The sequence below is a fragment of the Lolium rigidum genome, chromosome 2 (assembly GCF_022539505.1).
Source record: "Lolium rigidum isolate FL_2022 chromosome 2, APGP_CSIRO_Lrig_0.1, whole genome shotgun sequence".
NCBI classification, from domain to species: Eukaryota; Viridiplantae; Streptophyta; class Magnoliopsida; order Poales; family Poaceae; genus Lolium; species Lolium rigidum.
The window spans coordinates 38,650,525-38,670,539 of NC_061509.1; the positions used below are offsets into that span (position 1 = coordinate 38,650,525).

The 20,015-nt window shown below is 43.3% G+C and overlaps 3 protein-coding genes and 1 pseudogene across 3 annotated transcripts in view; 2 read left to right on the top strand and 2 right to left on the bottom strand.

Moving 5' to 3' along the window:
* Positions 1-2,374: 2,374 nt before the first annotated feature.
* Positions 2,375-2,848, top strand: LOC124686269 (heavy metal-associated isoprenylated plant protein 27-like). The gene has a single exon (XM_047220244.1). The coding sequence runs from the start codon at positions 2,375-2,377 to the stop codon at positions 2,846-2,848; it is 474 nt and encodes a 157-aa protein (XP_047076200.1).
* A 4,483-nt stretch (positions 2,849-7,331) lies between these two features.
* On the top strand, positions 7,332-7,804 carry LOC124686270 (annotated as a pseudogene).
* Positions 7,805-10,005: 2,201 nt separating this feature from the next.
* On the bottom strand, positions 10,006-15,770 carry LOC124691600 (protein ALWAYS EARLY 3-like). Its single transcript, XM_047224894.1, has 12 exons — positions 15,588-15,770; positions 15,130-15,413; positions 14,981-15,028; positions 14,170-14,481; positions 13,896-14,074; positions 13,547-13,829; positions 12,476-12,634; positions 12,147-12,311; positions 11,702-11,842; positions 11,384-11,608; positions 10,484-10,774; positions 10,006-10,399 (listed from the first exon to the last, which is right to left on the bottom strand). The coding sequence occupies exons 2-12, from the start codon at positions 15,304-15,306 to the stop codon at positions 10,226-10,228; spliced, it is 2,154 nt and encodes a 717-aa protein (XP_047080850.1). The 5' UTR covers positions 15,307-15,413; positions 15,588-15,770; the 3' UTR covers positions 10,006-10,225.
* The window catches only part of LOC124691599 (protein ALWAYS EARLY 2-like), a 29,951-nt gene continuing 19,941 nt past the window's right edge, over positions 10,006-20,015 (bottom strand). Inside the window, exon 20 of the mRNA XM_047224893.1 lies at positions 10,006-10,113. The gene's annotated coding sequence lies outside the window, so the exon portion shown is untranslated. The remainder of the gene's footprint in view (positions 10,114-20,015) is intronic.

The following is a 20,015-nucleotide window of genomic DNA, read 5'->3' on the forward strand; positions in this document are numbered from 1 at the left end:
AGAATTTATTTCCAATCTTTAGGAAAAGATTACCGGAAAGTTCAAAGAGGGCAATTGGAATAATGTCAACATGGTCGAGCGTAGGGTGCTTGTTCGTGCGGTCCTCACTTCCCAAGCCATCTACCATCTCACTTCCTTCGATATTTCGAAAGAAGTTATCAAGTGGATCATCTCCCTCCTTCATGCATATCTATGGGCTGGATGTGACAATTTCACTGAACGGGAGAGCAAAGTTAATTGGAACATTGTTTGTCGCCCAACAAAGCTTGGTGTCCTTGGTATCTAGCACCTTGAGAAGTTTTCTACCGTGTTGAGGATCCGTTGGGTTTGTTTTGAATGGGTTGATGACACTGAAGTGTGGAGCGTCCTAGGGAACCCTTAGAACGAGCAATATAGTGATCTTTTTGAAGTGGCTACGGTGGCCATAGTTAGAGATGGTGGAAAGCAAAAAAAAAAAAACCTCTCCTTGGTTGCATGAGTGTACGCCAATGTACATTGCTCCTAAGATTTTTAAAGGAACAAAGGAAATAATTGTCTAGTTGATGATCAACTTTGGGTCAAATAACTTATATCCAACATGGCTTTGATCTTGAGCACATTCGGAAATTATTCACCCTTTGGGAGATGGTGTACACCACCCAGCTTGCCGTTGGAATGCCCGACCCATCCCGTGGAAATTTACTAATGATGGTACCTACTCAGCGTCCTTGGCCTATAAAATGCAATTTGAAGGCCTCATTGCTACTCCCTACAATGGCATCATTTGGAAATCGTGGGCGCCTCCCAAGTGCATCTTTTTTGCTTGGTTGATCTTTCATAATAGAGTTTGGGCTTCTTTGATTCATAGGATTTGTATATGAATTGTATAGGATTTAGATCCTATGGTATTTTTTCTTACACTAGTTGTTTGATTCATAGGAACATATCCTATAGGATTTAATCCTATAGGAACTAATCCTGTAGGAATTTAATAGTGCAAATCCTATAGGAATAAAATATTAGGTCATACCTCATGAAAATTTTTCTTTGGCACAATCAAACACAACTCATCTTTCTATGGAATTCAACTAGCCATGACATCTCAATCATATGTTTTTTTTATTCCTATGATTTTCCTATCCTATGAATCAAAGGAGTCCCCAGTGAAAGTGCATGGAGCCCCCATGTGTGATTTTGGTAATTAAATCGCCTATTCACCCCCCCCCCCTCTAGGCGACATCCGTGTCCTTTCACCCAGGAACCGAGGACGACTTGAAAATTGAGGGTTGGCATCACATTTTCTCTTCAATTGTGGCGCTTCTCTGTGAGGATTTGCACATACATTCTTCCATGGAGCGAATTCCATGATATCTCTACCTCGACATGGGCAAATCATTGAAACGTCAAAGAGTGGTGAATGGAGTTTTTCATGGGCAATGGACGGGTGCGGAAGGCAATGTCTGCCATGCATGATTATGATTGTCTCATGGGATATTGGAAGGAGTGAAATTCGAGGGTTTTTAAACATCATGCCATGCCATCAAGTTGCTAAGATCAAAGTGGAGGCTAGAATTTGAAGTGTGGCGGCGAGGGGCTAAGCGTAATGTAAAACTGAGAGAGTAGGCTTTAAAAGTTCTAGGAAGTGTCATAGTCAATTGTCTTAAGACCTACTCCCTTTGTTCTGAAATAGTCTATATTCTAGCTTTAAAATTTGTTCTTAAGCAATCTACATTTTGGCTTTTAGAACACTGAAAACAAAGTAGTTTTGCTCTCTTTATTTGATGTTGCTATTTTCAATGTAGCTTGATTGATTATTCACATATAGTATACTAATAAATGCAACATTAACATGTCTCGTTTTTATATACCTAAAAATGGTAAATATCTTGCCTAGTTTAAATATGTGCTATATTAGAGCACCAAGTTACACACGCTTCGTAATGTGTCGTGGTCTCGCCCATGTGATGATTGAGCGACTCTAGATGCGTAGTACTCCGTACTATGTTTTGTTTGTTCCCGTGTTTATTGACAAGGACGTAGGCCGACTGGAAAGCCGATGGAACTGAATACCAAACTAAGCGAGAAAATGTGTCAAGAGTAGCAATTCAAGCCGTCCTCGTACATCAGGACGCGTTTCTCCCATTCTACGTTTTGGGATTGACGTGGCAGGTTTTTTCAACAGAGAGATATGATCCCATCTCGACGGAGAGTGGCCCGCCGCCCGCCTCTAGATCCTTCGCCAATCGTCTCGTCACACGCAGCTCCCGTACGTGTTCGACGTCGCGCGCACCTTCTACACCCTGCGCCTTATATTACTTCAGAGCTAGACCTTACCTTGCAATCGCTTGATCCTGCGAAACACACAGAGAGCGAGAGAGAGACGATCGACCAGACAATGGGCGTCCTGGACGCGCTGTCGGAGATGTGCCCGTCGCTGCGGACGCGGCGGCGCATCAAGAAGCGGCCGCAGCTGACGACGGTGGAGATGAAGGTCCGGATCGACTGCGAGGGCTGCGAGCGCCGCATCCGCAAGGCCCTGCACGGCCTCCACGGCGTCACCGGCGTCGAGGTGGTGCCCAAGCAGAGCAAGGTGGCCGTCACCGGGTACATCGACGACCCGGCCAAGGTCATGCGGCGGGTGGCGCGCAAGACGGGGAAGCGGGTGGAGCCGTGGCCGTACGTGCCCTACGACGTCGTGCCGCACCCCTACGCGCCCGGCGCCTACGACAAGAAGGCGCCGCCCGGGTACGTCCGGAACGTCGTCGCCGACCCCGCCGCCGCTCCGCTCGCCAGGGCGTCGTCGACGGAGCTGAAGTACACGTCCGCCTTCTCCGACGACAACCCCAACGCGGCGTGCATCGTCATGTAATTAGCTGTAGCCGTTCTTCTCTTCGTACTTAGTACTAGCTAGTGTACGTACTACGTAGTTAGGTTGTACAGTACGAGCGAAGCGTTTCCGTATTAATTTGCTATGTATTCCCAATATCGACTATGCTGTATCCGACTATATATCGATTCTCTTATGCTTCACGCCATTTAGTTTCGCGTCTACTTTTCGAAAAAGAATTTAGTTTCGTGTCTATGCAGTGCAGAAGACTTGAAGCTTTCATCTGTGTTTACATGTGCTCCACCGGTGGCAGTTCAAAGAAGGCCTAGCTACCAGAATCACTGGCGTATTGCAACAACAATTCTAGAATGAATGAACACCGTATCATCTTACCTATCCACCTACTTGACACCCAAAGTGCGGTGCCATATCCTCTCGCCGTCTGTATCTATATATACTGTACATAAGTTTCCCTCTTGCTTCTTAGTATTTCCAAGAGTACCAACTGCGGAACGCGATGACATTGTTGAGATTTTCAGAAGAAACAATAGATGAGAGTGAGAGGCATTCAGAGAAGGAGGTAGTACGCATGGGTACTTCTCGTTTGTGTGGCGACCATCCACTGGTCGTGGGAGCTCACTGGAAAACCTTTGAGTAGAATCATTTCAAATTCGTCGCAGTCTAGTTGGAGTACCATAGACCAAGTCTGAGCATGATGAATGGGCGAACCTCGCAACGAGTGGTTTCCTTTATGCAGAAATCATCAATCATGTGTATGTGGTAGGTTTCCTTAGATGCTTTGTTTATAGTAATGGAAATTCGTATCGATCTCTACATCTAAGGATGGAGAAGTCCTGTACTGTTGAATATTGTAATCGTTTATAGAATTCATTAAACATCCCAAAAGCAAATGTTGCGCATAAAAAACAGTATTGTTGAAATTAACCATGCTGACCATCCACACACATGTCAGTCTTCATCTTCACGACATCCATTTACTTCCAAAATGTTGCCCAGATGCAAACAGATCAAACATGTCTCTTTGCATCAAAACGGACCTGTGGAGGCCAAATCACCAGCCCAACGGCCCGATGCATAGTGACCGTCGTGTCCACATCGATCCATTCTCGACCCAAATTTGGGTTACAAATGCGTCGACGCGGACATAGTGCAGTTAGCCCACTCTCTGGCCCACCTGCCAACGAATGCGCGCACTTCAAGTGAATATATTCTTATCACAAAACATAATCATGAATAATAATGTTAAAAAACATGAACATTGCCTGAATAAGAACACACTACTAATAAACATGCCATCACAACTGAGTAGTACATGTAGCAGCAAGGAGCTAATGAATAGGAAAATGAAGCTAAACCAAGTTGAAAGTTCATAAAATGGGGTACCAACTGGGCATAACCGTGTTAAATAGCATATCACAACCAGTATATGATTCACAACCGTAATTTTTTTTTGTTGAATCAGCCTAGACAACCCAAATTCCTACTAGAGTGGTTTTTTTTTTGAGAAACACGGTACAAACGTAGACGCTCACATACACACGCATACACTCACCCATATGAACGCACACACGCACACCCTACCCCTATGAGCACCTCCGGAAGACTGAGCCGCGGATTGGATCTTGAAATTGATGAAGTCACCACAGGCGCCTCGTTGTCGACGGGAACGTCGCCTCCCACTGAATGAATATTCCGCCTTTATGAGACACACAGATGTCAAATCTGGGGTTTGAACTCTGGTGGGCTCGGGGTACAACCACCCACCTAACCATCCAACCTCAGGTTGGTTCTCTACTATGATTTTGGGTCGAAACCGCATCGATCCATTCGCGACCCAAATTTGGGTTACAAATGCGACCCAATTAATACTCATGATTTTCCGACCATGGCTAACAAATCGACATCATGAACACTCCCATAGTGGGCGAGGGGACAGATCGAACAGAGAGCCACCTATCAATAATAGATCTATTGATTGGCATCAAACCTCGGCTCTCACCTCTCATATTTATATGGTTCTGTATTTGATAAGCCAAAATTAAATTGACCACCTATCATGAATAATAAAGAAACTCCTACACATGTCTCTAATCCAAAGTTATACGAGGAAGAAACTATATACAAGCAGAGTGCTAAAACAATCACTTTACTACTGTAGCAATAAAGTATTGAAGTAAACATAATTAACATGGGCACTCGAAGTAAACTGAATTATACAAGCTTAAGCTTTCTGTGCCGATCAAACCATTGGTAAAACTGATTATCAACTTCATAACAATCCTCATTGCCTGATACTATCGATGAGAAGTGGAAAATGTCTAGAAATAACGACCAAGGAAGCCAATTTAAATAAAATGACCTATAGCATTAGGATAATGTTTAAATGCATGCGATGGACAAACATGCATACTGCCTCCGTTCTTGAGTATCAAAAATACATTTTTCACCAATACAAGGTCACTAACAGTCATCGAGAAAATGAATTAGCTTTTTATCAGGATGCTTAGTTGGCTTAGTTTCCGAGTTTTGATGTTTCGCTGGTTGATTTATGTATCCACCATGCGTGATCCGTGAATTTTGTATCACATATTTTTGTTTGGTTCAAATCTATTAATAAAGGTCGTGTGCATCATCATGATGCAGAGGCTAGGGCGAATCCCCTTTTCGAAAAAAAAAATCTCGTAGGACGTTACTTATTAATGCAAATATCAATATATTTAATTATCCTGGAACCCGAGAGCATTTCCTCATGAATAATCAGGCTATTTCTCACTTGGCTTTGTTTTCTTGTATCTGAAATATGGGTTTGTGACCTTGTGTACAAGGACATATGAAGTATTAAATATTGAATTTGTAGAGTTAAGTCATAATTTTAGGTTTTAGAAAACTATAGAATTTTTGTTATGTTTTGTAGCATGGACATATTATTGACCAAATCATGAATTCAAAAATAAATTTATTATATATTTGTGGCATCATATTTTTTATTTATGAATCTTACACTGTGAAGGCATTTAAACCATTTCCTATAATTTCTTTATTAAATTTCCAAGTTGAAACATTCAACATATATATGTGATAAAGATAAGTATGCCGAAAGATCAATTTTTTTTACAAAGAATAGATTTATTCATTCCTTTTATGCTTTGAAACTAAATGTCATACAATTCCAATCCTCTATGTGATAAAAGCCATAATCTTCTAGCCCGAAAATATGAGCGGTGGGAAACAGTCAAAAATTGCCTAATCATGAGCTTGTTGTTGAATGTTACCTTTTGTATGTAGCCCACCTAATCATGTTATGATGTAGAATATTCTTTATATATCTCTTGTTTATATTAAACTTTTTTATTTAAAACTCATTGATTCAACATGTGTTATCAACCATTATATTATTCTATTAAGTTTAGAAAAGTTATACATGTAAAAATATTATGAAACTATAGTGTCAATTGTTGTAAATACTCTAGCATAAAACATCTATGTAAACTACAATTTTGAATGTAGCGTGGAAATATATTCTTGAAAACTACATATGAAGATTTTTTTTGGTAAATTTAATTCCTCCACATAAAATATAAAAATTTAATGTCTAGATAGTTTGATTTGTGCTCTATATATACATGTATATGTATATATATATGAAATGTAGGTATATGTATGTATGTGTGATTATATTGGTATTACTAAATATAGAAACACTATTTAAACCTAGGGTGTAGAAAAGTTATTTTGTACCCAACATATTTTTTAGCGTTGTTACATCCATAAATTTATGTTTTGTATACTAGTAACTACGTACACATTGACTCACAAAAAAATTGACATAAAAAACGTTGTGCACGAGTCATTAAAGCGTAAAATAAATAAAAAGTTACGCCATGTCAATTTTTACTTCCCAGACGATCGATCGATCCCTTGTTGGCTTCGATGATCTTCTCTCCTCTTTTTGGACGGAAGGCTCAAAATGAGCCTAAGTTTGAATTAACGAAGCCATCAATCACAGCTAGGAGTTACACCCAGAGTTACAAAACATAAATACGCAGAGCGCACACCGAAACCCACAACAAGAGACAACACATAAAATGTCAAAACAGAAGCGCGGGCTTGATCCAAGATGAGGGTGCCTTGTCTGATGTTGCACCGGAGCGATCACGACTGTTTCCGCACCAACAAACATTCACCGCGCCAAGACTGCAGCCCAAGGGAACACTCGGCGACGGGCCTGCAACCTAGAAAAAATTGAGGAACTAAAGGAGGGGAGTCTTGCGACGACTCCTCCAAGAAGGTGAATGGCGCACCAACGCGTCATGATCATCGACATAGAACGAGGTCCTGCAAAGTTTTCACCCATACCCAATACCACCACCCCCGGATTTTAGGCTAGGTCTAGACCAAAACACAACACTTTTCCTTGGCATTGGGGTAGGCACACCGGCAACACCTATGACTAGACGTCGACCTAGCAAAGACCCCCAACACACACAGAGGGATCAACCACAAAATGTGCATCCTAGACGCTCTATCGGATATGTGTCGGGCGGCGACGCATCAAGAAGCGGCCGCAGCTGACGACAGTGGAGAATTGGAGATGAAGGTCCGGATCGACTGCGAGGGCTGCGAGCGCCAGATCCGCAAGGCCCTGCACGGCCTCCATGGCGTCGAGGTGGTGCCCAAGCAAAGCAAGGTGGCCGTCACCGCCGGGTACATCGACCGACGACCCGGCGAAGGTGATGCGCGCGGCGGGTGGCGCGCAAGACGGGGAAGCGGGTGGAGCCGTGGCCGTACGTGCCCTACGACTGTCGTGCCGCGCCCCTACGCGCCCAGCGCCTACGACAAGAAGGCGCCGCCCGGGTACGTCCGGAACGTCGTCGCCGACCCCACTGCTGCTCGCTCGGCAGGGCGTCATCCACGGAGGTGAAATACACGTCGGCGTTCTCCGACGACAACCCCAACGCGGCATGTGCCATCATGTAGTTGTAGCTGTCTTTTTGTTCGTAGTTACTACTACTCCCTCCATACCGGATTAATGGGCAATTACACACTTCAAGAAACAAGTTTGACTACAAATTTGATCAAAGAATATGAGATATATACCACAAAAATTATACCATTGGATTCGTATTCAAAAAATATTTTGAATAATATAATTTTTGTGATGTATATCTTATATTTTTTGATTAAATTAGTAGTCAAACTTGTTTCTCGAAGTTCGTAATTGCCCATTAATCCGGTATGGAGGGAGTAGTACTAGTTGGTGTTGACACTTCTTTCCAACTGATAGCTTATGAAGGACATAATCGGGAATATCCGCATTTGAGCTGGGCGGGCTGGAAACAGCACAAACGTTTCTCTCTCCTCGGGTCGCTCCCTCTAGGTGATCGAGAGGGCAAAACCCCAGCCACGCCGCCAGCACCTCCCCTCCTCGTCGCCCCTAGATATGTCGTTGGGCTAAGCCCGCGACGCCGGTGAAGGGGGCGATGGGGATCTGAGCCCTTGGCCCCCCGCGAGTTGTCTAGGTGGAAGATCTCCACGCTGGGATCCCCTTCCTCCGATGGCCAGCCCCTAGTTGGGCCTTAAGGCGAGGGTGATCTATCCGGCAGCTTCCACGGTGGGGGCTCTGGAATCGAGGCGGCAGCCTTGGATGGTGAGAGGACGTGGTCCGTGCGGGCGGCATGGCGACGCCGGGTGTGGCTCAATGGTGGGTGGCTTCGTCTACTCGCGCCGGAGCCCGAAGGTTAGATCTTCACTTTTCCTCTGGTCTCTCTCTCACTCCTCGCAGATCTGGGATGCCATCTTCGTGCTGGTGTTTGATGGCTGGTGGCGGTGTGGCATGCTGGGGCCGGGAGAAATCCTCGGTCTTTGACCAAAGTGGCGGCGACGCCTTTGAGGAGGCGTGGTGAGGCGCCACTGAGGTCCCATCCCCTCGCCTCCTACCCCCCGTCCCGGGTGAAAGCCCAAAATCCGATTGATTGGATGGCGGCAGCGTATGCGCGTCGTTCCCTCCTTGCAGGCGCCGTCTGGGGACCGGTGGTGTAGCGGCGAATGGTGCTATGGTTGGTGTGGTTCTATTGGCGGTGCGGCTGATGCTCGGCTCCACTGCGTCTTTGAGTTCTATCGCTGCTCCCAAGCTTTCCCGTCTCCTGGGTGTCCTCGTTGAAGTTGTTCGTCGCACTGGTGGTCTGTGTGGTCTACTCGGTTGGTTTCCTGGAATCTATCTCTCCTAGAACATCTCAGTACGGCGCCCTGCGATCCAGGGCGAGAGGTTTGGGACTCTCTTCGGTGATGGAGGAGGAAGATGTTCCTTCGTTGACATCGTCGGTAATCAGTGTGTGCTGCCCTCAATGCCAATGCTTACGTGGTGCTACTACTACTTCTATCTTAGCGCTCTTGCGAGGAGGACATCATCGGGTTAAGCTGCATTTCTGGTTTATCTTTGTTGTTTGAGTTGGGTGTTGTCTTGTAAGCTTTTCAGCATTCTTGTATCTATCAGACACACGACTTTATTAATTTAAATCAAGGCTTCATGCCTTCAGTTTAAAAAATCAAGGACATAATTTCACGTAATTGAAAAGATTCACTTAGCGAGTTATTATTGCTCATTTAGAAGCAGTGTTTAAAAAACCGGCCGACATACCGATTTATCGCCCGATTTATCGTGAATCGGGTGGTAACCGATAAGATTTCAGCATATCGGCTAATTTATCGCTACACCGATATATCGGCCGATTTTCTATCTGGGAGCCGATATTTCATCTGATTTTCACTCTGGTGACCGATATTTTGGCCGGTTGTCAATGAAATTTCGCTGAAATTCGGTATGACTGTTGATATTCTCATCCTATGGTCTTGTAGAATTGTGCAATAGCTCCATTTTTATTGATTCAAATAATGCAAAGAATCAAGGTAATTCTTCTACTCAATACTCCAATATTGTTTTTACATACCATATTATGGAAAATTTAGTGCTGAAAATTAGGATTTACAAAAAAAATAAGCCGATAAATGGGCAACCGATAAGCGATTAATCCGATTAATCCGCTTAATCTCTATTTTGAGGCTGACCGATAAGTTAAGATTAACGATTTCTTGAACATTGTTTAGAAGACACCGTGTCCGCCATGTCTAGTCGTGTTATTATCCATCTTGATAGCCAATTACGCTAATAGTCAGAGTGATCAATATACGAAGGCTTCACTAGAGCTCCTTTAAGATTACCTCAAATGAAGAAGTGATCGAGACTAATAGAATACAAGAACTATATAACAATAACTAATAAGTTACACCTTATACAGGCTGTGAGATTAAGAATACACAACTGCATAAGCACATAAACATCGTCAAATTTTCCTTCCCCTACATATGTATAACACAAGAAAGAATGTTAGCCATGGCGCACTAGCCACTAGGAGTGGGTATCAGCGCCAGCATTTGGTTCTTGATGATACCCATGCACATCTCGATCTCCCTGAAGATCGGGACATTCTGCGAGCTGCGCGGTTGTAGGCGCGAGACCGCCGAATCGAGAATGTGCGCCACTTCGGCAGGATGACACTGCTTCTCCGTGCAGTTCTGATGCATTCACAGGAAGAATACCCATTAGAACACCAGCACATAGCGCCTGAAGAATATGCAAGATCTCTGTGGTTTGTTTACCTGTATCATAAGGATGGTAGCTACACAGGATGAAATCAACTCTGAAGGGAACTGGGTTTCAGAATCACGGCCGCTGGGCAATCTTGGACCTGGAACGTTAGTTGTCGCAGGGTCAAAGCGGCCAGAAGTGCTGTTATCTTGACAGGCTGAATTTGCCTGTCCCGAATCGGGAGGTATCCGCCGTATGCCTAGTATGCTAGAACCAAAGCCGGTGCCACGGATATTCAGATTGTCCAGTGCTTCCCCTATTTTCGCAAAAGCATTCTCCCCGTCACTTACTTTGCACATTGCCTGATTACACACGAAAAAGGTAGACAGCAGACACGTAAATTAACAACAAAGCAAAGTTGTATACTTCAGTATCATCAGATGTACAAGGGCAGAATAAAATAGGCAATGCTTCAGACATGAAAGACAAAATCTAGAAGCTAAATGCTCCATGTATCCAACACTAAACATAATTCTGAGGGTGCAGACTACATAAATGGAACAGGAAATTATCAACGAACCATGAATCTTTAGTTACCTCAAGCACTGAACTGAACATAAATGATTGTTGATAAAAAAAAAGTAGGTTCTCTTTGCTACTTATTCACTTTTAATTTTCACACATTTCATTATTAACTCAATATTTACTGTTAGATTACGAACTTGAAATATTTTTCATTAATATGATCTCGTGAGTGGTAAGTCCAAAGAGCAATATAGAGTTCATGACCTGGTTGAAAAGAGATCACAACATATATGCTTTTAACTATTACCATGCAGTGAGACTGATCTATACTACCGGATGCAGATGGTGGTCATCCAACGTATATAAAGGCATGAATATCAAGGACCCCTGGACTGAATAACATAACATGATACTGATAGAAGTATAAATAAGTATGACTATCTAACCTGAATAGCAACATCAACCATCGCCTTAGCTCTGCACCTCGAAGTCTCAATAATTTCCGTGACTTGGGATCCAGACTCCTGGGTAATATAACCAAAAAGGTTAGATGCGTCTGGTGTTCTATTAAAAGCACCACTGTTTTCCACGCATTTAGGAATAGGATATGACTGTGTGGGATGCCCATGAAATGTGTTACGTTGCCGCAGAGAAAGCAAGGCCGAAGCAACCTGAGTATGAAAATATATTGTTGAATCTTGTTAGTGCACGAAATCCACACACAAAAAAGACTACTGCAAGTGACATCTAGAACTGGGAATTACATGATCATTCGAATCTCTTAGCTGTACAAGCACCATGGCATATTGCTTCCTGAAGTGCTCCAAATCTCTAATAGTTTCCCCATCCTTCTGCTTTCCAGACACCTCTTCATTCATGTGCCTCAATTCTACCAGCAAAGCTTCCTACAAAAGATTAAATAGTTCAAAAAACATAAATATTGTGCACTTGGATCGCGTAAAAATCCCCTAGCATGTTTATCCAATAAATTATTATTGCACACTGGCCCCACAGTGGAATTTGGATGATTCTAGAGTCCTTCAGTCACAGGCTGACATGGAACCAAAACAGACTCATATGGTCATATAGATTCATCCAATTCCAACCCTCAATTATGACTTCCAACTTTTAATAACAAAGGTGGTTTCCATTTTCATCTTCGAACACTAGAGAAAACACAATCACAAAGCCCAAGCATGTTGCACTTGCCTTTTTATCAAGGGCGCGTGATAGGTCAGCAAGAGCCCTTATATCTGCTTCTCGTTCCTGTAGCTGTGACAGTGTACATGGCTGGCTATACATTGCCTGTTGTGCAGCAACTGTAGCCTCATTTCCAGTATTTTTTGCGTGTGCAACTGAATCAAATGTGTCTCCCTGTTGAAGAAATTCCACAAGGGGGAACAGTTAGGTTATTCCACATCGAGTACATATTATAAAGCTCCCACTACATATACTGTCATCTTAGCTTGCTTCATTAAAATACTTGTTCAGTGACTAAAAAGTACAAAGGAAGTTGCATCAGCACCGGCGAAACTCACATTTGGTACGAATCTTGCTGCGCCGCTACCACCATACTCTCTAGATCGATCCTCAAATTTTACTTCTGGGAAACTGCGGTAGTATTTATTCACGATATTTTGCCGTCGGAGAGATTCGGGGAAATTTTCAAGTGGGTGTAGTGGCATACAATCAATATCCTGCAAAGTAAAGATATCCTTAACATTCAACAAATTTTTGTGGGTGAATAACAGCAACCTATTTGACATGGCAATATTTCATCTTTACATTGGTTTTGTTATTATATTCGAACAGACATAAAGAAGAAACATTTGCACTAAGCCACTCAGATAGAAATTTCTCCCATATGAATGCCCCTTCCTCGGGTATAAAACAAATGAATAGAATGGGTATAGCTGTGCAAGGAAAGCAAATCACATTAAAGCATAGTGACCAAAACACAAAATGTATACTGCTCTCCCACCAGAATAAAACAAGAGTTGTCCTAGAATTTGTGCAGTCAAGCTAATTTACCTTTGATCAATAAAATTTGTGTGTGTTTTAGATTGAAGATATGGAAATATCAGTAGATTACTGTCTACAAAGATACTCTTGTCATATATATATTTTTTAGATTTTACAATTATAGTACACAGTAGAAACTTCCAGTCGCAAATCAAAATTGTTTTCTGCGGACTACGTGAGTGTATAAAACGACATTTCTTTGTGACTGGACTAAGCAACTGTTAATGATTCCCAGCAACAAAAAATAGATATAACAACACGAAAATGTGATGCCAGCCAGGCTCTAAAGCAAAGCCATGAGCGTAATTGGTCAAAGCATACTCAAAATGGGAAGAGTGAAAAACATGGAACAGAAACAAAACAAAAATGTATTACTCTTAGTTTTCAGTTCAGCATTAGTTACTCTCGTAGTTATTTTGGTCCATCCACATGGACAAATGAAGAGAAACAGTTTACTGAAAGCATGCATTGCAGAGTGGAATACAAGAAATCAAAACCAATCAGTACATAACATTTTAAACCATAAGAGATAAAATAAAACATGCCACGAAAATAATCAAAATAGAAATTAGATATATATCGTTTACCATCACAAACTCAACACCCAGCTCCGACCGATCAAATTGAACCCGGCAACGGTCACGGTCAACAGTCAAAACACTGCCATCATGAAGTTCCCTGGTTTTGGGATGACAGGCTATGACACGCTGTCCAACTGCTAAAGGTCGAGCAAGATCAGTCGGTAGACCTTCTTGAACACCAGACTGGAGTTCAGCATAGTGTTGTCTGACTGACTCACGATACTGAGAAAGCTTCTCTCTCTCCTCATGTAAAAACTGCTTCGACAATCGCCGTGGCTTTCCAAGAGAACTGCAAAAAACTAGACTCAGAAAACAAACAAAGCTGAAGCAAACAAATCAACTGAAGATGACAGACCTCCGTATAACACCCCACTCAACACGAGTCAGCCTTGGCACATGACCCAGCTTAACATGATTCAGGTACTCGACAAATTCACTCTTCGCAAACCATGGGTAATCAATTGCACTATAGAACCATTCGGACATGCACCATCTCCGGAGAAAACGTGACGATAAGCAGTGAGAGAGCTTGTCCTGCAAGGGGTCAGGGAAAACATAAGTTGTAACTTCTATACCTTGCAAATGATGAGATGAATAGGTCAGAAAAGTTTCTTGACAAAACATCAAACCTTAAGATCGAGAACGTTATTCACTGAGTAGGTAACATTATCGTAGGGATCATCAGCACCCTCAGAAGGCTTACACTCTGGAGTAAGTGCTTTTAAAATGCCTAATTTGCGCCGACTTCTAGCCTTTGACGGCGAGTCAGATTGCTGAGTTATTGCATTTTGTGTTCTGTCCATATTATCCATGGCTTCTTTTCCAAAATCATCATGTGCTGGAGAACTTTCCTGTGCTTTGGACTTGTTTTGTTTTGAAACTGGACTAACATGAGTATGCCTACCCTTATTAGAAACTACATTCCCTTCTTCAGCAGAAACCTAGCAAAGGCAGATATACAAGCGAAATTATATTTTGCCAAGAAGTAAGAACACGGGAGGAAAGAAAAACGTCAACTTGGCCATTTCAAGTTTTAAATTCACAAAGCCAAGGAGTGTTTGGGAGTGACATACTGTAGTAGGTCACCCAGGGAAAATTTACAAAAAAGGAAGGATGTTTGGAAGGGAATACTTTGGCAACAGCAATAAGAGTTACTTTGATCAATGTATGTCTTAGTAGTCCCCCCATTTGCTATATGTCATTGACTTAAAGAACTATATACCACATGGATAAGACTAAGAGAAGGAGAAAGTTGCTTAAAAACAAGGAGGTCATACAACAAAAAAGTATTTTCTCCTCTTAAGTGGGAGAAGATATATTGTCCAAATGGAGGTTTAGAGATTAAGAATCAGAGAGAGCTTAATTTTGTTTCTTACTAAATGAAAACTGTTTATCAGGAGCAACAAAAGAAAAAGGCAAGACTATAAGTGGAGTGCATACCTCAGTCTTCTCAATATCTTTTAGTGCATTCTTTTCATCTTTGGAGATCTGAACATAAAGCAGCAAATATATGCAAATCATAAGCAACGTACAGAACTAACAATATTTTGGCTTGTCACATATTCAACAAGTAACGGTTTTGCAGGTACCTTTCCTGTGGAATACTTTCTTTTCTTTTTCTCCGTTTTAACACCACATTTACAATCTTGCTGCTTTACTTCAGAAATAGCACTTCCATCATGATGTGGATCTTTAGTAAGTCTAGCTTTTTTCCTAGTAACCATCTCAATGTTTACAAGTTCTGACTGCCTTTTAATCTTCTTCATTTTTCTGGAGTTGTCTTTTTTCTCAAGAAGTGGTACTGCTGCAGGAACACTAGGCTTCTCATCAGATTCATTGTCTTTGCTTTCATCCTTAATGTGTGTTGATGATTCTGGAAAACAAGCACAGGCAGTACAGTATCAATAGCACAATCAAACACAAAACATTACAAACTTAGCATATTGGTCAAAACCTAACTCTGCAAAACCACTTTTGTCCATAACTTTTCTGAGATTTTCACATGATGGTCGGACTGCTAAAACTTACAAAAAATCTAGTAATCTACCTTTGTGAACCTGGTTAAACAATTTGTTGACCTCAGTGAGTAAACTTATTATTGAACAGTATGCCCAGTATCTACAAGTCTTGTGGTTGCAAATGGAAGCCGATGAATGAAGTTAAGTGTGTTGCAGGTAAAACAGGTGGAAGGCATCTGCACAGCTACAGAGCTGCCTAGAAACTAGTCAACAATGTATGCAGGTGCTCAATAGCATTATGATAAGGAAAATAATAATAATGCAAACATTTGCTGTATCCATTTCTTCCATAAGACATAAGGCAACACCAGTTGTGCAGGCATGCTTGGAGCTGTGGGGGTACATAAATGGTCCTTGTATGTATAGGACTTTATGCAGATTGCAGAACTCCTTTAAGATTAGACTCCAGAAAAGATTAGAACTACATATTGGCTCCACAGATAATCAGCTCTGACTCCATTGTACAGCGGTTGCAAGAACTTTGTACTAAACTGTACTGCCAAGCTGTCCATTGCATGGTTTCACCACCACACCACATAATCATTAAAAAAGTAAATACTATTACATGATAAAGGATACAATGAGGTGCACGGAAATTAAATAGTAAAAATATATTGCCACTTCTGAATTAGCACCATAGTCTGGGATAAGACTAACCAGATTCAGCATTGGAAGAAGGTTGTAGAATATTCACAGATATATCAGCTAATGTATGCAATGCATCGAGAGCTGAGCTTTCATCTGCCAAACAAAGTCCAATTAGGCAAATCAGGAACAAAGGTTTGTGCTATATAGATACGAAAGCAAGAATTCAAACAAAGTATCCTTACAACTTAGCAACCATTACACAATAAAATTAATAATATGTGGGCACAAAGCAAAGATGAACAGACTGTATTACAAAGAACAACAGATCCTCCTTGCGAAGTTCGTAGAGCAATGTTGATTTCAGTGTAATAATCATTACATAGTTCTGTTTGAGTTTTCCATGGTAGGGAGATTGTCAGTTTATTTTACAAATGCAACAATCGAACGAAGACAACAAATATTCTGAAATAAAACTGATGGTTGACCACCACAGCATAGGACATACTTATGTTTCACCACACAATCAAGAAAATACTGTACTGTACGTAAATATGAGAAGCTTAGCCCATTGTCCCTCTTGCTGGAATAATATTCTCATTCAATAAAAAAAATCGAGAAAACGCAAAAAGCCTTTGTGTTTCTTTTCATTGAAAAGGTAGAAGGGTTTGTGTCTCCTCCGAAGAGGTTTATTATTCTCATTCAATAATATGAATATGTCTATACTCTATATTGTATTCAATAGTTGAGAAAATACTACTGTACAACTTTATAAAAGATAAGACTCAAGTCAATAAACCACCTTACTGATAGTTTCAACTGTGCTAGAAGCCTAGAAGAAAATATGCTGTGATCATCTTTCAATAATTCCATTACCTTTCTAAAAATAAAAGATAAGATCAGACATACCACCAAAAAATAGCTGGCGACTTCTTTTGCTTGATTTATTAGATGGCCATGAAGCTTTACTTCCTAATGCGTCCACCTCTGATTCAAGTGGGTGTAGTGGCATACAATCAATATCCTGCAAAGTAAAGATATCCTTAACATTCAACAACTTTATGGACGGAGAATCGGACCAAAAGGCCTTTATCAGAAGCAAAAAAAAATGCCTGAATTTCACTCTGACAAAAAAAAATAGGGTTGCGGTCGCGCCAAGCGTCCAAAGTCTTAAGTCGCGAATATTCACGCGAGCGCACGCGCTAGTGTGGTTCAGCCCTATGTGTGTCTCTACTATTTTAGATGTCACCAAAGAGCTCTCCTTATAAGTTGCTCCAAACCCTCTTCTCTTAGCAATGTGGGACTAAAGATTGGTCATGCCTCCACCAACTCTAGTCTGTATAGCTATTTTCTGAAACTGGACTGGGCCATGGCCCATTATTCACGTTGATGGACTAAATATGGCGAACCATACACGTACCATTATTACTACACATTGGTCTGTTAGGAAGATGAGAGTGGGTGGAATATTTTAATGGTCATGCATGCAACCATGACCATGCAGAGGAGGCTTAGAATCTTCCTTTACCTAGCGAATATCTTGCAACAAAATGGACATGTGTTTCCAAGAGTAGATTGGCCACTACACACAACAAGTTTTCTTAAACCACTGCACATGTCTATCACGTACTATCTCCTCCAACCTCTCCTGCTATAAGGCACAATATATATATAGACAGATCACATAACTTCGCTTGATATCCTTTATCCTCTCGTCATATCACGCCCCCGTCGCCAGCAACATCGAACACCACACCATCAATGCCCGCCATCGCGAGATCGAGCACTCGATGGGTCTTGACCATGGAAAACGCCACGGACGAGCAAGTCGGTTGAGCTACACGGTGGGGACTTCCTCCTCTCCAGCCTTCGATGGTTCTTGAACTCTGGCAACGCCATGACTCACGCCGAGCTCCCGAACGTTGTGCCGTGAGAGTCGCGCCAACTCCGATGAGTCCATGGTCGGGGCTGCACGCCAGCAGCAAGTGCATGGTCCCCATACGAATTTTTCATGGTGGTGGGGACGGCGAGAAGGTGCAAGCCTGCAGGGCCTCGACATCCAGGGGCTTCATGCCAGCAGCGCCTCGACATAGGCGAGCTCACGCCAACAACAGTTTTTTTAACCACTACACTGGTCTATCACGTCCTATCTCCTCCAACTTCTCCTGCTATAAGGCACAATATATGTACATGGATCATGTAACTTCGCTCGTTATCCTTTATCCTCTCCCCCTATGACGTCCCCGTCGTCAGCAACATATAATACCACACCATCAATGCCCGCCATCGCGCGCGAGATCGAGCGCTCCATGGGTCTTGACCATGGACAACACCACGGACGAGCAAGTCGGTTGAGCTACGCGGTGGGTACTTCCTCCTCTCCAACCTTCGATGGGTATTGAACGATGGCAACGCCATGGCTCACGCCGACTCCGATGAGTCCATGGTCGGGGCTGCACGCCGGCAACAAGTACGTGGTCCTCATGGGCATTTTTCATGGGGGTGGGGAAAGCGAGAAGGTGCAAGCCTGCAGCGCATCAACATCCAGGGGCTTCACGCTAGTAACGCCTCGACATCGGCGAGCTGAATGCCAACAACAATTTCGGCGAGCTGCACACCAGCGGCCACGACGCCGTCATCTTTGGGCATGTTGGTTAAGACGCCGCACGCTAGCAGCACTTCGACGTTGGCGGGAGTGTCCAAGAGTAGCACAACGTAACAGTGTCCTTAGCCTGGAACTGGAACGCATGTACTGGTCGAGTATATGCACCTCAGGTGCCGGTGCATGCATACATGCATGTGATGCTCCTCCATCATATATACATGGGGATTTTGATGAACTGAGTTTGTTCTATTGTTGTTGAGAGCTAGCTATCTACGTCTGTTACTTGCCGGGCTGGTGTATCCTTACCCGAGACCGGGGTGGCAACGCCACAAGACACAAGCTACATGCTGGAATGCTCACCACAACAGGTTTCTGCTCCGACCTAGACGGGTCTCTGGTCCGTTCCAATGAAAGCGGCTTGTGTTTTCTGCTCTATTTGCATCAGTCGGACTGGTTCTGACCGGTTTTAGTGCTCTGACGCGCGCGTGACGGATGAATTAATAGGGGTGCACGAGACAACAGAAGTAATAAGTACTCCGTGGTTTTCTCGGCGAACGAAGCAAGAGATGATTGTGATCGACAGGCTGCTGCCTGGACCTGGACTAGACTAACGCCCTTGTTACCGCTGACCGGCGCCGCGCGGCGAAACGTCCATCCGCAGTTCGATCGATACGCCTCAATTGCGTCGTGACGCAGGCAGCACCGTGACATGCGCCAAGCCAATGAACAGTGTGGACACCACACTTGTGTCACCTCTTGGGAGCCTATGGCCGCGGCTGCCCGCCGCCGGCCTGGACGGGTCTGGTCCGTTCCAATGAAAACGGTACAAGTTGCAGGCCGTCAAAAACCTTGACATCGGTGGACTTCACGGCCAAAACACCTCAATGCCAGCAGGCTATACACTCGTACGCCACGGCCTCGGGGATATATTTTCACTGTGGTGGAGATGGTGAGGACATGCATGCCGACAGCTACGGCGGCGTCATGGCGGTGCGAACAGCAAGGTCACGGTGGCGGGGACGGAGGCAGGTTGCACGCCCGCAGCTCCGGACGATTCGGCGCCAACAACCTAGCATGGTTCCTTGGGTGAAGAAGGTGACAAGCTGTGGGCCGACAATTGGCAGCTCATCATGCCCTCCCTCTGGAAGTGGAGATATCAGCACGCCGGCAGCCATTCGAGTGCTCCTCCTTGGGCAAGGTTCGTGGATGTGATGCATGTCATGAGCCCTAACGCCATCGTCTTGGGCACCATTCACAGGGGTGAAGA

Bases quoted from the DNA above. Each gene is read 5' to 3' on its own strand.
- LOC124686269 (XM_047220244.1), top strand. From the start codon at position 2,375: ATGGGCGTCCTGGACGCGCTGTCGGAGATGTGCCCGTCGCTGCGGACG.
- LOC124691600 (XM_047224894.1), bottom strand. From the start codon at position 15,306: ATGAAGAAGATTAAAAGGCAGTCAGAACTTGTAAACATTGAGATGGTT. The intron at 14,482-14,980 runs GTATGCACTCCA...TGCCTTTGCTAG, and splicing joins AAGATATTGAGAAGACTGAG to GTTTCTGCTGAAGAAGGGAA. The intron at 14,075-14,169 runs GTTTGATGTTTT...GACCCCTTGCAG, and splicing joins ATAACGTTCTCGATCTTAAG to GACAAGCTCTCTCACTGCTT.